A 24,689-nucleotide genomic window follows, 5' to 3' on the forward strand; every position below is an offset into this window, starting at 1 on the left:
AAACAGCAACACAAGTTGTTCTGACCTCCATCACGTCACGAGAAATAAGGACAAATGATGTAAAATGACACAGACTGCAAACGTCGATGCTCGGTGGATAAAACTGGACCTTTCCATAACACTGAAGTTGAAGTGTTTATCACAGCAGAGCTCATCCATTGATTATCAACAAACAACAACGTTTGACCAACTGTTACTGTAACTCAGAGAGTGAAGGAGGAAAGAACAGAGGAGGAGAAGCAGAGATGATGTTGATCAGTTACAACTATTAGAGAAAAACTAACTCTTCTGTAACACTGTCTGTCAGATATATTATATACATGAAACACAACAAGACACAGAATGACTCAAAAACACATAAAAGTACAATAAAATACACAAAATTACTCCAAAAATAACATCAACTACAACAAAAACGAACAAAATTGCAACAAAAATACACAAATGAGAGAAAAATACACAAAATGATTCCAAAAAAACACACAAGAATCACAGAAAAAATATAAAGAATGACAAAAAAAGCACACACACAAAATTAGAACAAAAACAAACAAAATTACACACAATGACTAAACACACAAAACTACAACAAAAACATGAAAGAAAAATACACCAAATGACTCAAGAAACACACACAAAATGAAAACAAAAACACATAAAATGACTAAAATCACACAGAATGACAAAAAAAGCACACACAAAAATAGAACAAAAACACACAAAATTACACACAATGACTAAAAACACAAACTACAACAAAAAATACACAAAATGACAGAAAAATGCACAAAATGACTCACAATGCAGTAAAACATACTAAACTCTAACATAAAATACACAAAATGATGAACAAGTGACAAAAAAACATGCAAAACAACAACAGAAAGACAAAATCATAATTATTATTATTATTATTATTATTATTATTATTATTATTGTTATCCAGCACTGTTTTATTCTCTCTCTCTCAGCACATTTTTGTTTCCCAGATGTGGGCTGTGTGTGAATCCCAGTGTCCCCGTTTATCCCACACACACACGCACGCACGCACGCACACACGCACACACACACACACACACACACACACACACACACACACACACACACACACACACACACACACACACACACACACACACACACACACACACACCAATAATAAATCCTCCAGCGAGCCGTTTATGGTGCACTGTTAAATATAAGATAGGTTGATGTTCAGTACTGACGCAGCCAATCACAGAGCATTGATTACATCTACAGCTTTATTGTGGACCAGGATTTATAATCAGCGACTCAATCCACGCTCTATGTTTGTAGCTCTATCTCTTTCTAAGTGGCTTCAATCTACTTAAGATGATTTTTGTTTTTAGAGAAAACAATGAGTCAGCAGTGAGTGAAAGATGTGTATGCAATTATTTCTCAACAATAACTGAACAGAATTCAGACCAAAAATGCACAAGTTCAGGGTTCTTCAACCTTGGGTCGTAACGTTTGTTCCGTTATTATTCAATAGACACACTGTACATTTTTAGCTTGAACAGATGAATAATTTTTTAATAATTTTTTTCTTTAACTACTAATCTACTAAACAATAAATGATTATTAGAGACGAGCTACAATGGCCTCATGTAAAGAATTTTCAATATCCACATAAAAGTTAGGGTCCAAAATAAAAATAAAAAAGAAGTCATTAAGAAAAAATGTTTTATATCCCAAAGAGTAACATTTATACTATAAATTAAAACAGAAATCAGAAGTGTTGCAGCTTTAGGCCAATGAAAATAGTAAAAAAAGTATTTTTTCATATTTCCACAGCGTGTCACCCAAGAACCAATGCATATACAGTATGTGACTAATCATGATGTGAACAGTCTATGTTCATAGCTCTAAGCTGATCAAATTACAGGGAGCTGAGACATATGCTAAGTAGTTTACTGAAGACCCAAACATGTTCCACACCCAAACACACTCACTTTTTCCTATTTTGATGAGCTGGCATGTCCATCAGATATGATGTATAGCAGATGTTTCTATATATTCTGAGAGAGTAGGTGGAGCTATATTACTGTACCATATTTACCTTTAATACGTGATGGAGTTCCTGAGATATTGGAAGATGAAAATGGAAGAAAAAGAAAAGGACAAACGAAAAGCGTCATACACCTCCGTCACTGAATCATCCATATCTCAAAAATGATTCATTCGATCAAACTAAAAATGTACAGTTGGCAAATTATTAAGGAACAATTAGTAAAAATTACTTGGAATGATATAAATATAAAATAACCTCAAATGTAATTTTCTAATTTAATATAACAGACACTTTATAACTATTTCTAAAGGATGTAGTGAGTGATTATGATGACGTGTCTCACTGACCGTTTGCTTAATGTCGGGGATCCCGATGCGAAACACCATCATGGCGATGTGGGTGTCCTCTGACGACATGGAGCTGATGGTACGTTCCTTCAGCCTCCTCTGCTGCTGCTGCATCTGATTGGTCGGCTGTTGGTGGGTGGGAGCGGGATTGGATGAGTAGGGGTTTAGGGCATGTCCGGGGTTCCCCGTCCTCATGGGTCTGTCCCCCGCGGGCCGGGGGCCCAGTTTACCCGACTGTCTGTGGCCGTCGGCCGCCCTCACTCCTCGAGACAGGCCTCCCCCTCGTCTGACCTCCCCCCCCAGCATCCCCCCCTCCTCGTCCTCCTCCTCCGCCTCCAGCCCTCCGTTCTCCTCCTCTTGGCCGTCGTCGTCGCGCTCGTCCTCCTCCATCTCCTCCTCCTCTTCTTCCTCCTCCTCTTCCTCGTCCTCTGCCCCGGGATAGAGGTGGCGACTGTTCCCCAGCATTTTTCGATGCTCCTCGTCGCTGGACAGCGGGCTGAATGGCATCGTCATGGCGACCGAGAAGGTGGACCCAGTGACAACACCATCATTCCCAGTGAGGCCCTGAACAGGAAAAGAAAGCAGGAAAAAATTAGAAGAGAAATGTTATTTCCAACTAACAAACTAACTAATCAAGCAACCGAATAACCAACCAACAAACCGACCGACCGACCGACCGACTGACTAACTAACCAAGCAACCGAATACCCAACCAACCAACCGACTGACTAACCAAGAAACCAATTAACCAACCGATTGACTGACTGACTAACCAAGCAACCAAATAACCAAATAACCAAGCAACCAAAAAACCAACCAATCGACTGACTGACTGACTAACTAACCAAGCAACCAACAAACCTACCAACCAACCAATCACTAACTGACTAACGAACCAACCAACCATTTGGCTGACTGACTGACTATCTAACCAAGCAACCAAATGACCAACCAACTAACTAACCAACCAACTTACCAACAAACCGACAAACTAACTGACTATTATTTCTCGACATATCTCTACAAGTTCTGTATGAGTATCCACAACTTGGTTAAGATCCCAATATATTAACTAGACACTGGACAAAAAGTGACTCCATAAATACAACCAATAAAAACAAATGTATTAATCAAGACCAAAAAACCCCACAAAAAAAAAAACAAAAACACAAAAGATGACATCAAAAACAGACAAAATGACTTTGAAATAAAAGACAACAAATGCATAAAAATTACAAAAAAAAAAAAAACTGCATTAAAAACAGACAATGACTACAAAAAAAACAACAACAACCAAACACAGCAACAACAAATACATGATAAAAATGACAAAAAACAACTGGATGTATAACACACACACACACACACACACTGATTACACACAGCAGCCAATGACACCAACTACACACTCCTGCTCTTCAACAACACAACGGCCCCTGGAGGTGTGATCAGATCTGAGATCAGCTCCAGGATTTTCAGCCTCACTAACCTCTGAGCAGCTGAATGACCTGTGGTTGAAAACAGGAGGAAAAAGAGAAACTGAACAGATGCTACAGGACACGGGAAAATACACACATATATACTGTACGTCAGACTGATGGATTTACTCTAATGTTAATGTTACACATGTGACATCATCACAGGATCTACTGTCACTAGTTATTAAATACATCCTATTGTGTCATTTTGCATTTTTGTTGTCGTTTTGCTTGTTTTGTTCACACTGTAGGTTTGCAGTGTCATTTTTCATGTATTTTCTTGTCTTTTTGTGTACTTTTGTTGTCATTTCCTGTAATTTTGTATCTTTTTCAGAGTAATTTTGTTTATTCATGTTTTTTGTAGCAGTTTTGTGTGTTTCTGGAGTATTTTCTGCATCTTTATCTTGTCTTTTACTCTATTTTTCTGCAATGTTGTAATTCTTTGTATTTTTTATTGTATTCTTGCTCTTGTTTTGTGTATTTTTCTGTCATTTTGTACATTTACTTTGGGGGTGCATGTAGCACACACCAACACTCCTGCGCGCACCACACACACTAAAAAGATGGTTTGTACCTCGGGCCCAAAATGTGGTGCTAAGCCCCTGCTTAAAGGTGTTGTGGACGATGTCCCGGGTGGATCATCAAGACTATTGGTCCTCCTAACTGTCAATCATGTTTACGTAAGGCTGTCGTTCGTGCTTGTGCTCACGCCCAGTGCGCACCGGATCCAGTGGAGAGTCTGACATAGTGGAAAAGTGCAAATCTTCTTTTGGAAGGTAAGCTTGTATGAACGTTGCCGACTCCAACTTGTAAAACAGAGCTGTGCACGAGGAAAACTGGGCTTGTGCACGCTCTCCCGCACACATAGGCGTGTTGCACGTGCGCATTTTTTTTCAAAAAGTGGAGAGGGAGTTTCTTTTCTAAACATCGTTTTACAATACCTTTAACGGTAATGTTATTTTTTTTTTTTACAACGAAAGCCTTTAAAATCCTTCAATTAACTCAAATAACTCGTTATAAAAAGTTATTTTTGACGTGTTTGTTCCCATGAAGCCTTGTTGCTGCTTCCTGTTTGTATCAATCCTGTTGTTTTCCCTCTAACTTGTTTTTTTGTTTGTTTTTATTCTCTTTAACCTCAGTTGTGCTGTTTGGAGGCTAAATGTCACGTAGCTTCACAGCTAACTGGAAAGATTCCCATCATCTTACTCTTGATCCCATAAAAATCCCAAAACAGGAATGTGAGGCTTAGTGACATGTTGACGGAGCAGAGACTGAAAGCTCTCCAAATATTTGCCTTTTGAAACTCAACAAACACATTTACTGAGAAGTCTGTACAGTCAGTGCTGCAGCGTTTCCCAGAGAGATGAGAAAGAAACATGTCATCATAATGGATTATTAACCATTCAAGACATTCAAAATATAAAGAAAATACAACTAGTTTTTAAGGTTTTTTTTTTTTTACTATTAATTTTAAATTCATAAATGTATTTTGAAACAAAAATAATAATAATTTTTTTAATGCTCAATGCTAAAAACTCCATCTTATATTGTGGATGTTACAGTAAGGGCAAATAAACAATAACATACCTGTAAAAAAACAGAAAGAAAGGAACGCGCTGAAGTGGAAGGAAAGCCGACCAATCACAGAGCAGATGGTGTGATCACAAATAGAGGTGTACTTTACAATACTGCTGAGTAATCAAAAGACAAGGAAAGTGAGTGAGGAACAACAAAATACAGGGAGCATCGAGATGAAGAGAAAAGAAAAAGAGCTGCAGAGGATTATGGGAAAAAGAAAGACTGAAATTAAAGGGGCGGGATTATGAAAAATTCACTTTCTAATAGTTTTGCTACAGTGATAAACATTCCTTTAGCCTCATTCAGAGGGACACAGTTCAGCTCTAAACGGGCAAGTTGGATTTTACTTTGCAGGTGGAGCCAGGATTGTCAGGAGGAGGAGTCTCTGAGTTGTGATGTCACAACGTCCTGACAATTCTGGCTTCTCCTACCCTACATAAGAATGTAAGCTCCTCCCTCTCAGACTATCTCACAGGTAAAAATTAACATAGTGACAGCAGGTTGATGTGACAGTTCATATATTTATGTTCAATATATATACTGTAGATAATCCAGTATCGAATCAGTTTCAACCGCCTTGTATCACGTTTATGAAATAATCTGACGTGTTTATGATCCAGACTCTATAACATATACAGTTTCAAATGAAAGCACAGTCATAAATTAGGGTCTCTGTGTGTGTGTTTATTTTAATTAATAAATGGTTCTTAGTGGCACATTGGTTTAAATTCAGTTTTATAAAATCATAGTTCTGAGATTAACTTTTTTTTTGTTTTCGGATCATCTTTTATTTGAGTTCCTGAACTATTGACATTAAATCTGTATTTCTCTTTCTCCCTGTGTTTGTATGTGCATGTGTGTGTGTGCATGTGTGGCATCCAGGGTTGGGGTCAATTACATTTTTAAATTACAATTACGTCTTCAATTATCCATGTTCAATTACAACTCAGTTATGATTACTTTGACCAGAATTTTTCCAATTACAATGACTATTTCCCCCCCTGAAAGTCAATTACAATTACGTTCTCAATTGCTAAAGTTCAATAACAATTAATCACAATTACTGAGCCTTAAACAAATAAGCTCATAAAATGTGTGTTAGCTTTCTGTTAGCATTTCTTATGATAACGGGTCAGTTTTGAGCCATTATCTTAAATCAGCTGTAAAATACACAAAAAAAGATTATCTATCATCTAATTAGTTTTTCACCTCTTGGTTACCTTAGGCTTCCTAATCAATTAAAATATTGGTATTAATATTTTGGTGTGGGCGTCTGAGCCAAATTAAAAAAAAATAAAAAAAATCAATTAAGGTAAAAATGGACATATAGTCAGAATCAGAATGCTGTAAATTATATTCAATCTCGTACCATTTCAGTGCAAAAACATACAATATGTGCAAGAGTATCTTCTTGCAATAGCAGGACAAACTAGTAAAAGTACGAGAGAATGTCTGCTCCAAATACTGCTTACAATTACACAGAAAAAAGAAATGTTGCGTATTTAAGCACCTATTGAGTTCATAAACGTGTACACTCCCAGCACTTGGAGATCTTTGAGGTTCATGCATTTGTTAAAGACAAGATGCCAAATCTTGATGATTATCCATATATTTGATAAGGACTGACATCTCTAAATCTACATTGGTGAAAATGTCATTCTCGAGAGAACAAAGGGACACCAAAGCAAGACCGGCTGTGAAATGTGAGGTGTGAACTATTGAGAGCAGAAGGCAGAGAGCATCGAACACGGCCAAACTGACAGAGTTAAAGTTGCCAGGGACACTGTGAGATTAAAACTCACGTCTAATGGAATAAATGTTCCCGCGCCTTAACCAAGCTTTAATGTAGTGTGAGAAGCTCCTGAAAGCACAAAAACAGGTCGTTACTGTCTGACAAGTGAGAGGTGCTGAGTAAAAGCCACCTACACTACACGGCTTTGTGATAATGTGAGCGGATGGATCGGCTCACCCCGCATACAGAACCATCACTTCATCTAGCAGGAAAAACACCATACAGATGAAGAAGAGTTGAGAATAACGACGGATCAATCAATCCAAGAGCCGTGGGTCGCCTCACATGTTACAGGGACATAGAATCAGAGACAATATTACATGTATATATATTTATATTTATTCTATATATTTATCCTCTATCAATCCTTTATTAATCTCATCTTTTATACTTATCATTATTATTATTATTATTATTATTGTTGCTGGCTTGTTGTCTTTGCTTTTTGTTTCACGCACCAACTACCAAGTCAAATTTCTTGTGCTGTTTTTAAAACTGTTGAGGTGTATTGATTGCTTAATATGATATTCATTTTATGCAATATACCTTTTCACTTAAATTTGAGAGTTGGCCTTCGTCATGCTGTTGAACACATGGTTTCACAATCAAATCCAGTCACCTTAGAAGCACTGCTGTTGGAACGTTATATTGGCCTGTGAAACGTCCCTGTTCCCATGCTTGGTCTTCCTCCAATTTCAGCTCTATGCCATAAACGAGTCGAACTCCGGCCTTCAGTCCTTCATACTGTAAATGGGAGTTTTACCACCACAATAAACATTCTTTTCTTTGTGTTCCAGTTAAGGGTGATTTAGTTAACATGTGGTGTTTGAAAATCCTGTAAGACATATGCGCCTCTCTCCTGTTTTTGTATGATCTGACCCCCAGTGCTCTCTCTGTCTCCTGTTTTTGATTCTGCTTGTTTTAATAAACTTTGTATTATTTTGCAAGTCAGTTTCAACGAAGACCTTTTTTCCACACTACACCTTTTTTTACCATCGACATCATCACCTGGGGGAGCAACGACACTGTACTTGGCAAATAAAAGATTCTAATTTCTGATTTAAGTTGCCAACCTGCATTCTTATCCGTGTTTCATACATATTTATACATTTTCCACTGAGTGATAGTGTACTGGTACATTACTGCTAAATATCCTACATTTAAAGGGGTTGATTTTGACGTTACAATTGGATACTTTGGCAGCAGGTCGATGATATTGGTCATTCATCAATGTCAGAAAGCAGAGGTGGAAACGAGATCTATTCATTGGTCAATATTAAAAACAACAAAAAACTAAAAATGATCCTTGCCTTAAACAATCCTTTAAAACTCAAGAAAAATTATGTGATTGGACATCAGCTTTAGATTTGTTTCTTATAAATCACTGTACTGTATTACACACATTTTTATATTTAAAAAAATATCAAAAAATTACAATTTCAAATATGGGCAGCGGACCAAAACTAATTGGACGGCCCTGAACTAGTGTATAAGGAACTCTCTGGCTGTGTTGGAAATGTCATACTAACGTACAACACCACTGAGTATGTAGTGTATTTATATCAGATAGTATGAAAATACTGAGTATGTGATAAATATCCAGATGTGTACTATATGGGGACATTTTTAAAGTATGCACGGCGGGCACACTACTCGTACTCAACCGTCCCATGATACATTGCAAGCGGAATGTAAAATCGTCCTGGGACCGGCTTCAAGTTAAAAGTCAAACATCCCCTTTTCAAAATAAAAGCATCTCTTCTTATCTTCCATTACAACGCTTTTGTAAATAGGGCTCTTGTTTTGAAATTAACAGGAAGTGTTGTATGGAGCACAATGGATGGTCTGAGAACTTGTAAGTTTGTTTTCATCACGTAAACAGACTGTTGACATTTCCGTGCATTGCATTGTGGGATGTGGAGTAAACGGATGCATGGGCTGTGTTGTAAATGTCATACTAACGTACTATTCATACTAAGTCTACGGTCAAAATGAGTATGCAGTGAGTTCACAGTAGATAGGATGGAAAGATTGAGTATGTGAGAAATATCCAGATGTATACTATATGGAGACATTTTTAAAGTATGCACAGTGGGCACACTAGTCATACACAACCGTCCCATGATGCATTGCGAGCGAAACATAAAAAGGTTCTGGGACCAACATCAAGCTAAAAATCCATCATCACCTTTTCAAAATAAAAGCATCTCTTCCATTAGCCTCAGCCATTAGTTTTGTAACGCTTTTGTAAATACGGCTCTTATTTTGAAGTTAACAGGAAGTTTTGTCAGTTGCACAATGGAGGGTCTCTGAAAATCTCTGAAATGTGTTTCTGTGAGTTTTATGGATGAAATGAGCACATGTTGATATTCTACTTGGTCACTTTCTCACTTCAAATGTTTTCAGAACTTTCAAAGTAAAGGTGGAGAATCAACAGAGGTTTTTAGCCTCAGTGTGAACAAGGTTTTTGTTGTTGTTGGTTCCAAATGCATCTTGGGAAACATGGAAGTATACTTCAGTGGGAATGCTTGTCATCCTAATCATATTTATAGTATATAGTAGACAGTATATACTCATTGAATATGTAGTGTGTTGTACGTACGTAGAGCTCACAGCAGGTAATCAATCAGTTTACATACAGCGAGAGAAAACCAAATAAATATCTGAGTAAATGAATTTTTAAATACAAATGAAACAATCCGTGTGTAGATTAACACACCAAGATAATTTGATTGTCAGTTGAATCAGACACAGTGTTGTTCCACGTTTTCTCCCATGAAGGAGGAGGAGACTGATGGTGTAGGAGAAGAAGACATACTTCATAAACATTCAAGGAAACCAATTTCATGCTACCACAGCTAAACATCTTAAAATTAGTGCCGTCAACGTTAATGATAATGATAATTAAAAAATATGAAGGCATTTAACACGGTTCTGGTGTGGGTTGACCTCTATATAATAATAATAATAATAATGCATCAATATTATGTAGCGCTTTATCATAGACACTCAAAGTCGCTTTACAGAATTAAGGCATCACTCCACACTTAGTGGTGGTAAACTACAATTGTAGCCACAGCTGCCATGGGGCAGACTGACAGAAGTGAGGCTGCCAAAGTGTGCCAGTGGCCCCTCCCACCACCACCAACATTCACTCACACACTACATTCATACTAGGTAATGTGTGTGAAGTGCCTTGCCCAAGGACACAATGACAGATACCACTGGTGACTGTCCCCCACTGTGGCCCCTGGAATTCTCAGTGGTCTCCTTCCACCTACTAACCAGGACCAGACCTGCTTAGCCTCTGAGATCTAACGGGATCGAACAATGACGGGCATTGGTCGGGTGTGCAGCCATGGCACAATAAGTATATACTGTCTACTGTATACTAGTAATATGATTAGGATGATGCATTCTCACTGAAGTATACTTCCAAGTTTCCCAAGATGAATTTGGAACCAAAAATTCATTTTCCAGTAGTGCACATGCGCATATACAATACGATGCAAACTCAGTACATGACACCAGTACCAGGACCGTTTTACGTTCCACTCACAATGCATCATGGGACGGTTGAGTATGTGTGCCCACTGTGCATACTTAATAAATGTCCCCATGTAGTTTATCAGTGTTTCTCAAACACTGATAAACCCCTCTAGGGGTATACGATGGCACCACATTAGGAGAGAGAGAGAGAGAGAGAGAGAGAGAGAGAGAGAGAGAGAGAGAGAGAGAGAGAGAGAGAGAGAGAGCGTGAGAGCGTGAGAGAGTGAGAGAGAGGAAAATGAACATATAAAGTGTCAACCCAGGCGTAATATGACCGGTAATGATAAAAACTATAGAAAAACATCTATTCAGAAGCCACTCAATCAGTGTTTTTCATCCTTGGGGTCGGGACCCTATGATGGGTCCCTTGAAATTTCTGAAAATTGTATAGATTTTTTAAGATTTTTAATCATTATTTTTCCAATAAAAAAATTTCTATACTTTCATTTTGTGAAATATAAATCTAGTTCAACTAAAATGTTTTATCTGAACTCAAACATGATCAAAAACTAATTCTAGAAAAAAAATTGTCTTTGAAATCATGAGAAATTAAGTAGATTAAACTTCAAAGGCCGACAAATAAATTCAAATGTACGACGACTACAAATGAACTGTGTGTGAGTGAGTGTCTCATTAAATGTTAGCTTTTAGGTCTGTTTAAGAAACATAATAATGTCAACATTAAAATATCAATTCTGGCTCTGACTTTATTTTATTAGTTAGTGGCATTTACTACGAAGGGTTATCGGCTAAAATCTCAAACTCTAAACAAAAAAAAGTCCTTTAATCTGCAGAAGTGCTCGGATCGATCAGTGATGAATATCAGTGTGTGTACAGTCGACCATCTGAATGCTAAGTGCTGTAGAAACAAACAAAGTCTTGTTTTCCTGCTGAGGCGGAAGGGTCAGCGTGTCACTTCCTTTTAGCGTTTACTGAGGAGTCAACAAAGATCTGACAGCTGTAGCGTTCATCGTCCATCCACACAAACGCACGCCTGAGATTAGCTAAAACGCCATCGGAAAACCAGCATGGGAGTAAATGAAGATACTGCAGCGGAACAGATGGTGAGTGTTTCACTTTAACTGGTGATCAATATAACTGGTGACTTTCTGTAAAGCTGTCACTGTGTTTACATTCATTCACAAATCAATAAAAACAAACGTCAGACGACATGCTCTGCATTCATTTTCAGTGTGTGTCATTATAATCTAAAGCTACAGTCACAAGATACAGTAACATGTTCACTAGTCCAACGTAACATTTAAGGTAAATAGCAAAAACTCACAATATGATCTGAGTCGTTTTTTTATTTATTTTTATTTATTCAGTTTATTTCCGACATGGTTACATTCACTTTTTTTTTTTTTTTTTTTTTTTACATTTTTTGTACATGCCGAAAAAGGAGACGAGAGAAGCAGTTTGCTTATCCGGGTCCCGTCCCCTGTTTTACCATCGCAGATTTACATGGGTTTACATGTCTCTCTGGTCAAAACATTCTTGATTTCTTCTTTTTTGTGTATTCTCATCTTTTGGCCTTGTTCCCTGCCAGACGTTGTTAGCATTCCTCCAGTTCAAGAATAGTTCCTCTTTCGAAGGTGTTTGGAAGATTCTTCCCTTTTCATCCACAATGTCACCTTGTTTTGTCTCTACATCAAGGGTAATCCAGCTGTTGTTAGTTCTATTGGCAGTGTTGTATTTTCCACTGTCTGATGATGGGATCAGATCCAACTTGTATAAACACATCACCACATCCCAGTTCACAAGCAAAGTAGTATTTTAATGTAATATCTTAGTTCATAAGATACTGCTCCATAAGATACAGAAGAAGAATGAAATGTTGCATGACGTCAGTAATTGCATCATATGCTAATAATAACACAAGCCACGCCTACATCAGAATTCTGACCAATCACACAACAATCTAAGTAAAAATCCTGCGGGCACTGATATCTGTAACTTAGGTTGCGTTCACACCCGTTTAGTCGTAGATTTGGTCCAAATGGGCAAATTATTATTTTGTATTCAGAGAAAAACTTCTGATCTGCTCCAGTTCCATGAGTTAACCAGTTACTGTAACCAGTTCCATGAGTTAACCAGTTACTGTAACCAGTTACTGTAACCAGTTCCATGAGTTAACCAGTTACTGTAACCAGTTCCATGAGTTAACCAGTTACTGTAACCAGTTCCATGAGTTAACCAGTTACTGTAACCAGTTCCATGAGTTAACCAGTTACTGTAACCAGTTACTGTAACCAGTTCCATGAGTTAACCAGTTACTGTAACCAGTTCCATGAGTTAACCAGTTACTGTAACCAGTTCCATGAGTTAACCAGTTACTGTAACCAGTTCCATGAGTTAACCAGTTACTGTAACCAGTTACTGTAACCAGTTCCATGAGTTAACCAGTTACTGTAACCAGTTACAGTAACCAGTTCCATGAGTTAACCAGTTACTGTAACCAGTTACTGTAACCAGTTACTGTAACCAGTTCCATGAGTTAACCAGTTACTGTAACCAGTTCCATGAGTTAACCAGTTACTGTAACCAGTTCCATGAGTTAACCAGTTACTGTAACCAGTTACTGTAACCAGTTCCATGAGTTAACCAGTTACTGTAGTAGAGACTTCTCTAGGCAGAATATAATTTATTATAATCTATATCTAATGATGTAGAGCTCATAAATGTATTTTTCTTCTTTCACAACATTAAACAATTTGTCGTGTTTTTAAAGCCCTGTTTTGCACTGTCGCCGGTTCTTCTGACCTCCCACAATGCCGTGCGCTCTATGTCATCACCGGTACTTCCTGCGCTCTAGACTTGGTTTAGAAACGCTGAGACCGACAGAAACACTTGCTCTAGACTTTGTGTGTTCACAGCGACTAAACGAGGAGGACTATCTGTTTGAACCACTCTAGGATCCCTTGGTGTGAGTACAGTATATTCACATACTGTAAATATTATCTTTACATGGACGTGTAAACTAGATCTAAAATCTGTGGCCCACTGGCATCAAACTGCTTTGTTTTTGGCCCCTGAATGAAAATTATTTTGACACCTCTGCACTAATGTTTGAAAAGTAGCAGCACCAGGAGTAAGTCGAGATTCAAGACATCTCGAGTTTTCTTTTTTGGTGATATTGAAAATTACAATATTGCCTATATCAATATCTCGGGTTTTTATATATATATATATATATATTGTATTAAATTCTTGTTTTATGAGTCGTTGCTTTCTCTACTTCTCAAAACAGCACAAAAAGCAGTTCCTGCACAAAACTGTCTTTCTAGTAAGAGTTTATTGAGTAAAAATATTGAGATTTACATCATATACTGTATCGCCATTTTAAGAAAAAAACATAGAGTTATGAGTTTTGGTCCATATTACCCAACCTAGGAGTAAGATAAACACAATACTTCTCTAAAATATTTGATAGAATAGATACACTTTAGATGGCTTTCATTGATAAACGTTAGAATCAGGGATTTTCTTTGGCTTTCCGTCAACATTCCCAGTGAGGCTGAACACTAATCTCCCTCAGCACTGAGGGAACATCTGAAAACAAACTGGAGCTGGATCGTCACAAACAGACACACTCTGGCAGCTCTGTCGGCGAAGCACTTAACCAAATTGAAATGTTGAGCTATTCATGCAGCACCAGTGAGCGACATGAGCCTGTAACATCTGTCTTAGTGAACAGAAGTAGCTGGTTTAGGTTCTGGCAGAGGAAACCATGGCTCTGATCTCTGTTAACTCAACACACAGTAAGCAGGTGTGAACGTAATCCACATTAATCCCACACACACACACACACACACACACACACACCACAGCGGAGGAAAACGAGGCTGTCAGGCAGCACTTGGGTTTTTTTATGGCAGAAAGGGAAAATGAGGTGACGTGGCTCTGAGACTTGACCCGCTTGGTTTAATCTGCGCTCGTGATGATGCCATCAAAAGGTTTGATATCCCAGCAGCTCGATGACATTCAGCCTCTTTTCATCCGTGTCGTCATTTGCACTCTTGTTCTCACCCCTCCTCGTTATGTAGGGCAGGGCGTGTATGTAAATAGACAGATATTTTCAGTGTCTTGGTCCCCAGGAAATTTCTCTGGGAAACTTCCAGAGAAGAAATCAACCCACTTTCCTGCCACTAAACTGGGACACCCAATTTCCCTCCTTCTTTGTTTGACATATTTACCTTTTTCTTTTACTACAAAATTGTGTGTAAATCTCCTGCACGGCTCTTGAAATCATTTCCACTTAAATAAGTCAGAACACTGAAGAGAAACAACGTTTGTAAAGTCCTGAACTTTTGGGTCACGTCAGGAAACCTGGTAATTATCTGACTACGTCCTCGTGGGACCAGCGCGTCACATGAAATCTCATCAGCAGCGACTCCAGGGAGATCCAGAGAGAAGAAGAACGTGACGTGATCGTCCCCTGAGTTGGACAAGTAGGGTGAGCTGGTGAAGGGACCTGGATTGAGTTTGGGCACGAGAAACCTGGTTCAAGAGATTATTGTCCAGGAGTGAAGGTCAAACCAGCTCACAAGGACTTATGGAAAACATTTAACGTCAGTAGCTGGGTTTCCATTTCAGTTTTTTGCTAAATTAAAGCAATATTTCTAAATTTTGACATAATATAATTGCGCTTTGAACGCGTTTTCCACTGAAGGTTGTTTTGGAGCCTTGGAACTCTCGTTAAATCTCATCCAACGAGATGGATGCTCCAAACCTCCTTATAGCTCTCTGTATTCCTTTGTTGTTTCACGTCTAATGTGACACAATTCATTTTTAAGTATAAAGCTTAACGATCTCTTCTTCTGTCCACACGTACCACGCCATGTTTTCTCAAAGTGTCATGTGACCAGGTACCTCACGTTTTGACGTGTAATTGCAGAAAAAGTGTTTCCGTTATACAATATATTTCAATATGAAAACATTTGAAAAACCTCCTCATGAAAGAGTAAAAACTTTTTTGCGATACTTGAGTGTTTTTTGAAAATTCAGGGGTTTCCATTACCAGTTTTTATTGATCTACAAGTACTACTATTAGTAAACTAGGGTTATGGTTATACATTGTCAGTTTATTGTTTAACATTAGTTTTTTTTTTTTTACATCCATCAATAATAATTTGTGGCACAACTCTTTAAAAGTTTAAATTCTAAAACGAGCAAAACATCAGAAATAAATGAATAAAAAGGCCTAAATTCAAGGTTAATGAGTTCAGGAAAGAGTTTCGACACAAATCAATTATTGTATAACATAAGCTAAGGGGTACTTGCTTTAAAAAAAATAAAGATTTAGGGGTACATGGGGAACTTAAGTTTAGGAAACACTGTACGAGAAGACCTGATGCAAATGAAGTAGGAGGGATTAATACAAATTCAGCTGCTTGATTAGTTGTTTTTAAAAGCCAATGGGATAGTAAAATGTACTCATGCACTAATAAACCAACAATGAGTACATGCACTACACATTTGAGTACTAGTAGAGCTAAACTGCTTGATATCAATGATATAAAATGTTCAAACGCTATAAACTGAGATTTAAACTATGATGCTCAAACAATTATTAGCATCACATGTTTCTGTTGTACATCATTGTTGCACAGGAGGGGATTCAGAAACATGTTGGGGAAGCAATAACACAAAGCCATGAGATCTACTGTGGTGGGCGTGTGAAGCTTTGTAAAAACACAAGAAACAAACAAGCGTGCAAGCTTCCCGAGGGGTAAGAGTGACCTCAAAGTCTGATTACCGTTGGTTTTCCACTCCATCCTAACTTCAGGCTATCAGAGATTTTTACAGTGAAAAAACCTTTTTTTTTCAGGCGATCAAGCCTTAGTTTGGTAATTGTCTGCTGGCAGCAAGGCCAGCGAAGTCACAGACATAATTAGGAACAATTATTTCTAAAGGTTTTCTGCAACTTTTATTCCTCACGGCTGCTACTCATTCATGAAACCCTGCGTAACGCTAATTTGTGTACAGATGGTGTCACGTCCTCCGAGCACTGAGTTGGTTGACTTCGTTTCCTATTGATCAAACTGAGGCTTGTTTGCTTGGTAAATGCTGACAGCTGATGAATGTCAGATGTGCACTGACTGCACTGTTGTTCCCAAGCAGCAACAGGAGACGCTCCGTAAGAGCCGCACTCACGGAATCGAGCGGGAAAAACATGAAATGTAGCCCTTAGTTTTGATATCTCATCATATCTGTCATAAATTTCAACAATTAAAGGAAACAAATAATCAACAAATCACTCTTTGAATACATACAACCAACCACAGGTAGGTTAACAGCATATTTAGGGAGATGCCCCTCCCCCTCCATGGTAGAACCAAACACAACTGCATTTTTTTCATGGTATGATATATAAGAAGTAAGAAAATGATTCTTGTGGTCTGTTTTTGAGCTCATTTTAGTGATAAACCCTGAGGAACAAAACACATATTTGTAAAATCATTTTACTTCAAAACATTTGTTTATGTCATATTTGGTGCCAAAATGTTTACAATGATGAGACGCATCTTCAACAAACGCTTCTAAATTAGTTTTGCCGTCAGATGACAAAAAGTTACAAAATAACAGTCACAAATATTTTGACTTTAGGAATAATTTGGTCCATAACCGTCAATGAGTCCGATTATGTTTTTTAAGGAGATTTAGTGTTTAGCCTCTAGGGGGCTCAGTCCTGACTCTACCCTAGGGGGATGCACATTTTCGGGCCACTATTTCCCAAAATAGGGAGACGCCCCTCCCTCCCTCCCTCCCCATGGTAGAACAAATCACGACTGTATTTTTTCAAAGTAAGAAGTATTTTCCAAAATAGTGCCCCTTAGAGAGTATCTGGGCCAAATGTTATGCTTTTATACCAAAGTGAACGATTCTCTTAAAATACGCAATTAATCTGCTGCACTACAGGGAAAAATAGGGTTTAAATGCGTAATATTGCCCTAAAACAGATAGTTTTTTACATTTCTGAACTTAAATATATTATATAAATATATTATATTAACTTAAATGACTTTGGTTGTTTCCTTGTTTAGAGGGAAGCTTTATAAGGGAAGTAAGAAGTGGTGAGAACCCACATCAGGCTCATTAGCATATGATTAATCTGCAGTGTTCATTCAAATGACCCACAGCCAATCAGATTCAAATGACCTGCTAATTAATTTGTTAACGCCATTAAACCTCAGTAGGACTGTACAGAGTCTCACTGTTTACCTGAGAGTGGCAGACAGCAGCATGGGGTCGACTTACGACCTACATCAACAATATGGGGGTTTATAATGTTTATTTTTTGTTAAAAATAATAACGCTGCATATTACCAGAAACTCACAAAACAACAACAAAATCACACAAAACAAGAGAACTATATACAAAATAATAAAAAATAACAACAAAATACAGAAAAACATCAAAAACACACGCACTAAGAGAGAAATACTAACTCTTACCATAGCAACACAAAACTACAGTAACGACACACTAAATGAGAGAAAAACACACAAGATCACTACAAAATACACAAAAACAACAAACGTACAAAACGACATAAGAAACAACCAAAAACACACACACTGAGATAGAATCATTTAAATAATACCAACAACACACAAAAACGACAACACAAACACACAAAATGGGAGAAAATTATACTGAATAATAAAAAGAAAAGACAAACAACAACATACACAAAAACACGCAAAATGAGATGAAAAAAAGATCTTTAATAGTCCATGAACAATAAAACAAGGATCAGACTTGGTTCCACATCAGGAAGGAGATAATCAGAAATTATTAAAAAAAAAAAAACTATATAAATGAATGTATTCAGGAAGCACTAAATACGGTTTCTTTCTACTTATTTAGAAATCGAGATTCTTTAAAATGTGTGTTATCACTCATTCATTCTATCATTATGATCTATAGTTGTTTTTTTGTGTTTGTTTTCAAACATATACAATACAGTACAAAGAATAAAGGTACATTTTAACAACCAAAAATAGAATCATCAGAGCCCATCCCCCAACATCATTTTAAAAAAAACACAATAGAAACAACAATATTCATCAACTAACGTTTCAATATGTGCAAAACATTTTGTTTTTTAAAGAGTTTATGAAGATAGATTATGAACTTATTCACGTAAAGTCATTCCTCAAGATCAATTCAATTCAATTCAAACTTTAAAGATCCGTGAGACGATTGAGTTTTTCGCCTCTAGCGGGAGCAGCCCTGACTCTATCCGGGCGGGGGGTAGAGTCACATATCCAGACTCGGGTGGTCCAGAACTTTCCGCTGACAGCTTGTTTGGCCCGATCCGAGCATTTTTTGATTATATAATAACCATGAATAGCGTATTTAATTTTTGCGTGGCCAACGCCTTTTTCCAAAGTAGCAGCCCTTAAAGAGTATCTGTGCCAAATGTCATACTTTTATATCAAAGTTAAGAAATATGCAATTAATCTGCTGCACTACAGAAATCTGAGCAAAATGCAGTAGTCGGACATAAAAGTGGTACTTGGATTCAAAAGTAAGAAAAAAGAGGTAGTTGAGAACCACTGACCCACATCCCAGACTCATCTCCAAAGTGGAGGCCTACAGTGACTCAGGCAGTGCTGGGACTTCCAGTCAGCAGCATGTAGGAAGTCATTAATAAAGCAACAGCTATGGGAGTCGCTGTAGGGCTGGACATATGAGGAGCTGTGAAATATTCACAGTGGATGCTGCTCCGTGGCTCCAGGCGTGAAATGGGAATCTGACCATGTGGCGTCCTGTTTTTGTCCCCCACCCCCACCCCCCGCCCCCGTCAGCCCACAGAGGAATAATCATGATGGGTTCCTGGTTTTTTCTCCTCCTTTTGAACAGTGTCAGAAGTCAGCAGAGCGCTATAGAGTCGTCACACTGGAAGTTTGATGACGACCTGCTGGGAGTCGACTGAAGCTGCTGGGAATGTGATGAGTGTGCAGGTTTCACACAGAGGCTGGAGAGCAGCTTCTTTTCTTAATGTCAGAAACAAAACGATGCATGGATTTTTCACCTAAAACTGGATATTTTTCCACTTCTGTTTCAAAAAACATCTCAATCCACCTTCAATCCTGTACGATGACCAATGTTTGACCAATCAGAAACCCAGTAATAGTGAAATCTAGTCAGACTTGGCCAAGTTCCTCCTTTGTCAAACCACAACATTTTACCTCAGAACTGTATGAAAAAACAATATAAAGCATAATGATGGAATGAATGAGTGACAACACACATTTAAAGAATGTAATTGTACAGAAACAGTATTTATTGCCCACATTTGATCATTTCCTGGTCATCTCTCACCTGGTGTGAGACCAAGACTGACCTTTGTATTTTCAGTTCATGTTTTAATCATGATAATTTCATCATCATTATTGTTATTTTTTAACTAAAAATAATCATGATAAAACCCCATATATGTAATGCTTTCATTTGTTAAATTTCCCACTCTCTCTCTCTCTTTAAAGTACACCCTGTAGTGCTATCACGTATTCATAGGGGTACACGTACCCCGATTTGAGAAAAACTTAAAAAATTATTAAAATTGTTGAAAAAAACCCCAAACATTCTTACAAAATCCTTTCATTTTGCTCAATTTATTACACAATATTTCCCGAGAAATTTGTCATAATAAAGATAATTTACAGTGAAGATCCTGTTGGGGCTGATATCTGTCACTTACTGCTTGGATATTGTCATTTTTTTACATATTATGAATTTTATGTATCAGTAAAAGTGCAAACTAGGGCACAATAATGTTGAAATCACTTGTTTTCTCACATAAATTCTGTGGCCCACGTGAGATCAAACTGCTCCATATTTTGGCCTCTGAGCTAAATTGAGTTGGACACCACTGTAACCCAGGTGTTGCACAATGTAACAAATGATTGAGAGAAAATAAGGATTAGCTTGTTCTGACGGGTCCTAAAGTTAAAGGAGCTAAATATTAAAAACACACTCAAACTGTTTTATTTTACCCTATCTTTATTTCTTTATCCACGTTGCACACAGTCACTGTCGGCTCCGTTAAACACTGAGAGAAATCATAGCTTACGAAAGTGGCCCCATAATGATAAGTTTGATCAGAAGGCGCCTACATACGGCCGTTTCTTCTGCACGCAGTAAAAACCAGACAGAAAGTCAAAGGTGGACAACACTTAGAGAGTGAATACTGAGACGTCTCTGTTTCCAGGGTAGAGTGAGTCACGAGTCTGTCCTTTGTTTCCTGAAACCATCAGACCTCAGTTTGACTGAACTCTTGTCCGTCAATAGGATGGAACTGGGTTTAACTCTATTATTTTATGTCTATTCATGAACAAGCATCACAACATATGAGAGCTAACCTGAAACAAGACATGGTAGAACCAGATGGATGGATGGATGGATGAATGAACTCACTGATGGATGGATGGAAAGACGGATAAAATCATCGATGGATGGACCGATGGATTACCTCATTGATGAATGATGGACTGATGAACTCATTGATCAATGGATGAACTGATGGATGGATGATGGATTAACTCATGGATGGATGGATGGATAAACTTAATGAAGGATGGACTGACAGATGGATGAAATCATTGATGATGAATGGATGGATGGATGGACAGATGGATGAACTCACTGGTCGATGAATGGATGATGGATTAACTCATGGATGGATGGATGGATAAACTTATTGATAGATGGACTGACAGATGGATGAAATCATTGATTGATGAATGAGATGGATGGATGGATGGATGGATAAATTCATAGATGAATGGATGGCAAAAAAAAAAAAAAAAAAAAAAAAAAAAAAAAAAAAAAAAAAGATGAATGGATGGACGGACCAACGTATTGATAGGTGAGTGGAAAGCTGGATGAATGAATGAAATCATTGATGGATGGACCGATGGATGGACAGATAGATGAACTCAGTGAAGGATGGATGGATGGAGGAAATCATTGGTGGATGGATGGACTTCCTTTCTGTCGACTCGTCAAAAAAATACACTTTAATTTTCCTTACGCCAAATATTCCTCGGCTTCTTCTAAAGCAGCTGTTGTGCGTTTTGTGGTTATCTGGCTTGTTAGTGACAGATAAGAACTGTAAGACTACAGAAAAAGTTCAGTGTTCTAATCCCAGCTATGTAGGCCAATCAATATGGACGCTTATCAAATGGCTCCTGTAGGCTGTATCTCCTGATTCTCCTCTGTGTATCAAACACTTCCACTGCAGCACATCACTGAAGGACAAGAAAAGAGTCTTGGGCTAGCGTAGGTTCACTCTGAGGAAGCCTGACGACGCTAATTCCAGAACAAACACGAGTACCGACTGAAATGTTATTGCAAATACTGCTGCTCTCTAGAAAACAAACTCTCTTGGTTGTTTTGTTCATTTATATCAGTTAGACATGTTTTCCTCAGATCTTAACTCTCAAAGCTAACTAGCTTTGTGTTCACTGTATAGCTGGGACCTCAAACAGGGCGACCATACATCCAAATTTACCCCCAACATGTCCTCTTTTCACGTCTTGTCCGGGTTTTACAAATTGATGGAAATGTCCACTTTTAAAAGACTGTAACTCCGCTAATATTTGCTCTATCTGACAAATTTAATCAATTACTGAAATCTGTGTCATTAAGGTAAATGTACTCATGTGACGGAATCATTAAAGATGCCACTTTGTTCTGATGAACTTGAAAAACGGAAAGAGGACCAAAGTCCAAGAGAGAGAAAGAGATATTAAAAGAGACCAAATACCGATGGATTTAAATGAAAAGGAAGAACCTTCTGGATGTGGATGATAAAACCTCCTCCATTGATGGGGGTTCAGAGAGGGATTTGAAAACAAAGAAAGAAACTTAGCCTTTCTACTAGATTGTATTTCGTAGCTTCAAGAAAACATTGAGTACTTTGAGTAAGCCAAGGTTGGCCCAAGATTCCTCTTTTTTGGAAGTCAAAAATATGGTGACCCTAATCTCAAACGGCTGCTCCAACTCCTGGTATGCAGCATTCGGTGAATCCTCCATTGATTTAAAGAGTTCCTAACGTTCATTCACTTTTTCTTCTGCACCACATCGTGTCGAGATTTGTTGCTAAAGCTCTCCCTGGAATACCTCCACACCGCCGACCACCATCTCAAGAACAACATGCTTCTGATCCAGATCTGAGTGTGGGGACTTCATCTGTAAGTGTGGCAGCTGTCGGCCCTCTCCTCTCTGTGAGACGCTCGTACATCACTCGCTCATTCAAGCTGCTGCGGCTCCTCTTGTGTTACTATAAATACTGCCAGCTGTGTTTCCATTATTAATGCAGTGAAGATGCTCCAGCCTTTCCCCGGACGCACACGGAGCAGATTCATCATTCTTTTGTAAACTTAATACAACACCTACTGCGTTGTCCACTGCTGGTGCACAATGGACGTCGACAAACAACACTTTTACAGGTGATGCGAAGCAAAAAGTTTCTAATATGTGGCTTTGGTAGGGTTACAAAGGGGCAGAAGATTTCTGGTACATTTCTTTCAAATGTTGGGAATATTCAAAAATAGAAAGTTTATTATATAATAGAAAAATGTTTTCACAAAAAAAACCTTTCAGTTATTGAAGTTGTGCAAGTTTTTTTCTTAAGGACTTGTAGAAAGTAAGAAAGTAAACATCAAAAATGTGATTTCAGCTCAATACCTTTAAAAGTGAAAATCTGTAGCAAAAACAGCAGCACTGATACCAAATTAAATTATTCTTAATTTGTTTGATTGATTGTTGAGTAAATGATGACTATTCTGCTTGACAACTTGATAAATAGAGTTGGGGTTAGGCAAGGGGCGTGGCCTCAAAACTCCAGCGTTAAGAAGTGCGCAATGTGAGTATAGTGGTACTATATTTAACATCCCTGTTAAAGGCCAATCTTCAATTTTGTAAATTACCAGTGGATTCCAATTAATTTCTGTTAATTCTGATAGTAAACACTAAACCTTTTGCACATTGCATTGTGGGATGTGGAGTCGCAAAAACAGGTGCATAGAAGTGTTTTTACTTTGTATTGATATTATGAGGAATAGCGAAAACAAATCTGAAAACAATCACAGTAAGAATGAAGTAGAAATACTTCTTTGGCCGTGTTGTAAATGTCCCACTACGGTACTACACACTACAAACTCAATGAGTATATACTGTCTACTATATACTACTAAGTATGATTAGGATGATGAGCGTGAACTGAAGTATTCTTCCAAGTTTTCCAAGATGCATTTGGAACCAACAACGACAAAAACCTTGTTCACACTGAGTCTAAATATCTCTGTTGATTCTCCACCTTTACTTTGAAAGTTCTGAAAACATTTGAAGTGACAAAGTGACCAAGTAGAATATCAACATGTGCTCATTTCATCCATAAAACTCACGAAGACACATTTAATTCCGACATTTCAGAGATTTTCGAAGTGCGACTGACGAAGCTTCCTGTTAACTTCAAAACAAGAGCCCTATTTACAAAAGACACTTTTCTTTTGAAAAGAGAATGTTTGATTTTTAGTTTGAAGCTGGTCCCAGGACCATTTTACCTTCCACTTGCAATGCATCATGGGAAGGTTGAGTATGACAAGTGTGCCCACCGTGCATACTATTTAAGGTGAACGCACTACATACGCATTTAGACGTCAGGCTTCATATGAGTAGTACGTTAGCATGCGATTTCGAACACAGCCCATGCATCCGTTTAACTCCACATCCCACAATGCAATGTGCAAAAATGTCAACAAACAACATAGATGAAAACAAACTTTGAAGTGTCTTTTTGGCTTAAACTTTGATGTTCCATTTATTGATCTATGAGGCCTACACACTGGTTTTATCTGAAGAAAAATCTTAAAGACAAACTTTGACCAAATGTAAA

At 37.9% G+C, this 24,689-nt stretch overlaps 1 protein-coding gene across 9 annotated transcripts in view; it reads right to left on the reverse strand.

Annotated features, from left to right (window-relative positions):
* Window positions 1-24,689, reverse strand: part of shank1 (SH3 and multiple ankyrin repeat domains 1) — a 102,494-nt gene that overhangs the window by 67,898 nt on the left and 9,907 nt on the right. For 8 of the 9 annotated variants that reach the window (XM_028454578.1, XM_028454575.1, XM_028454576.1 and 5 more), the window contains exon 2: window positions 2,380-2,943. In XM_028454578.1, the coding sequence (XP_028310379.1) occupies window positions 2,380-2,892 (513 nt within the window). In that variant the 5' untranslated portion in view covers window positions 2,893-2,943. Of the gene's footprint in view, window positions 1-2,080; window positions 2,102-2,379; window positions 2,944-24,689 lie in introns of those variants that run through there. The other variant, XM_028454579.1, reaches the window with a different exon arrangement.

Source organism: Gouania willdenowi, chromosome 8 (assembly GCF_900634775.1).
Source record: "Gouania willdenowi chromosome 8, fGouWil2.1, whole genome shotgun sequence".
Lineage (NCBI taxonomy): Eukaryota > Metazoa > Chordata > Actinopteri > Blenniiformes > Gobiesocidae > Gouania > Gouania willdenowi.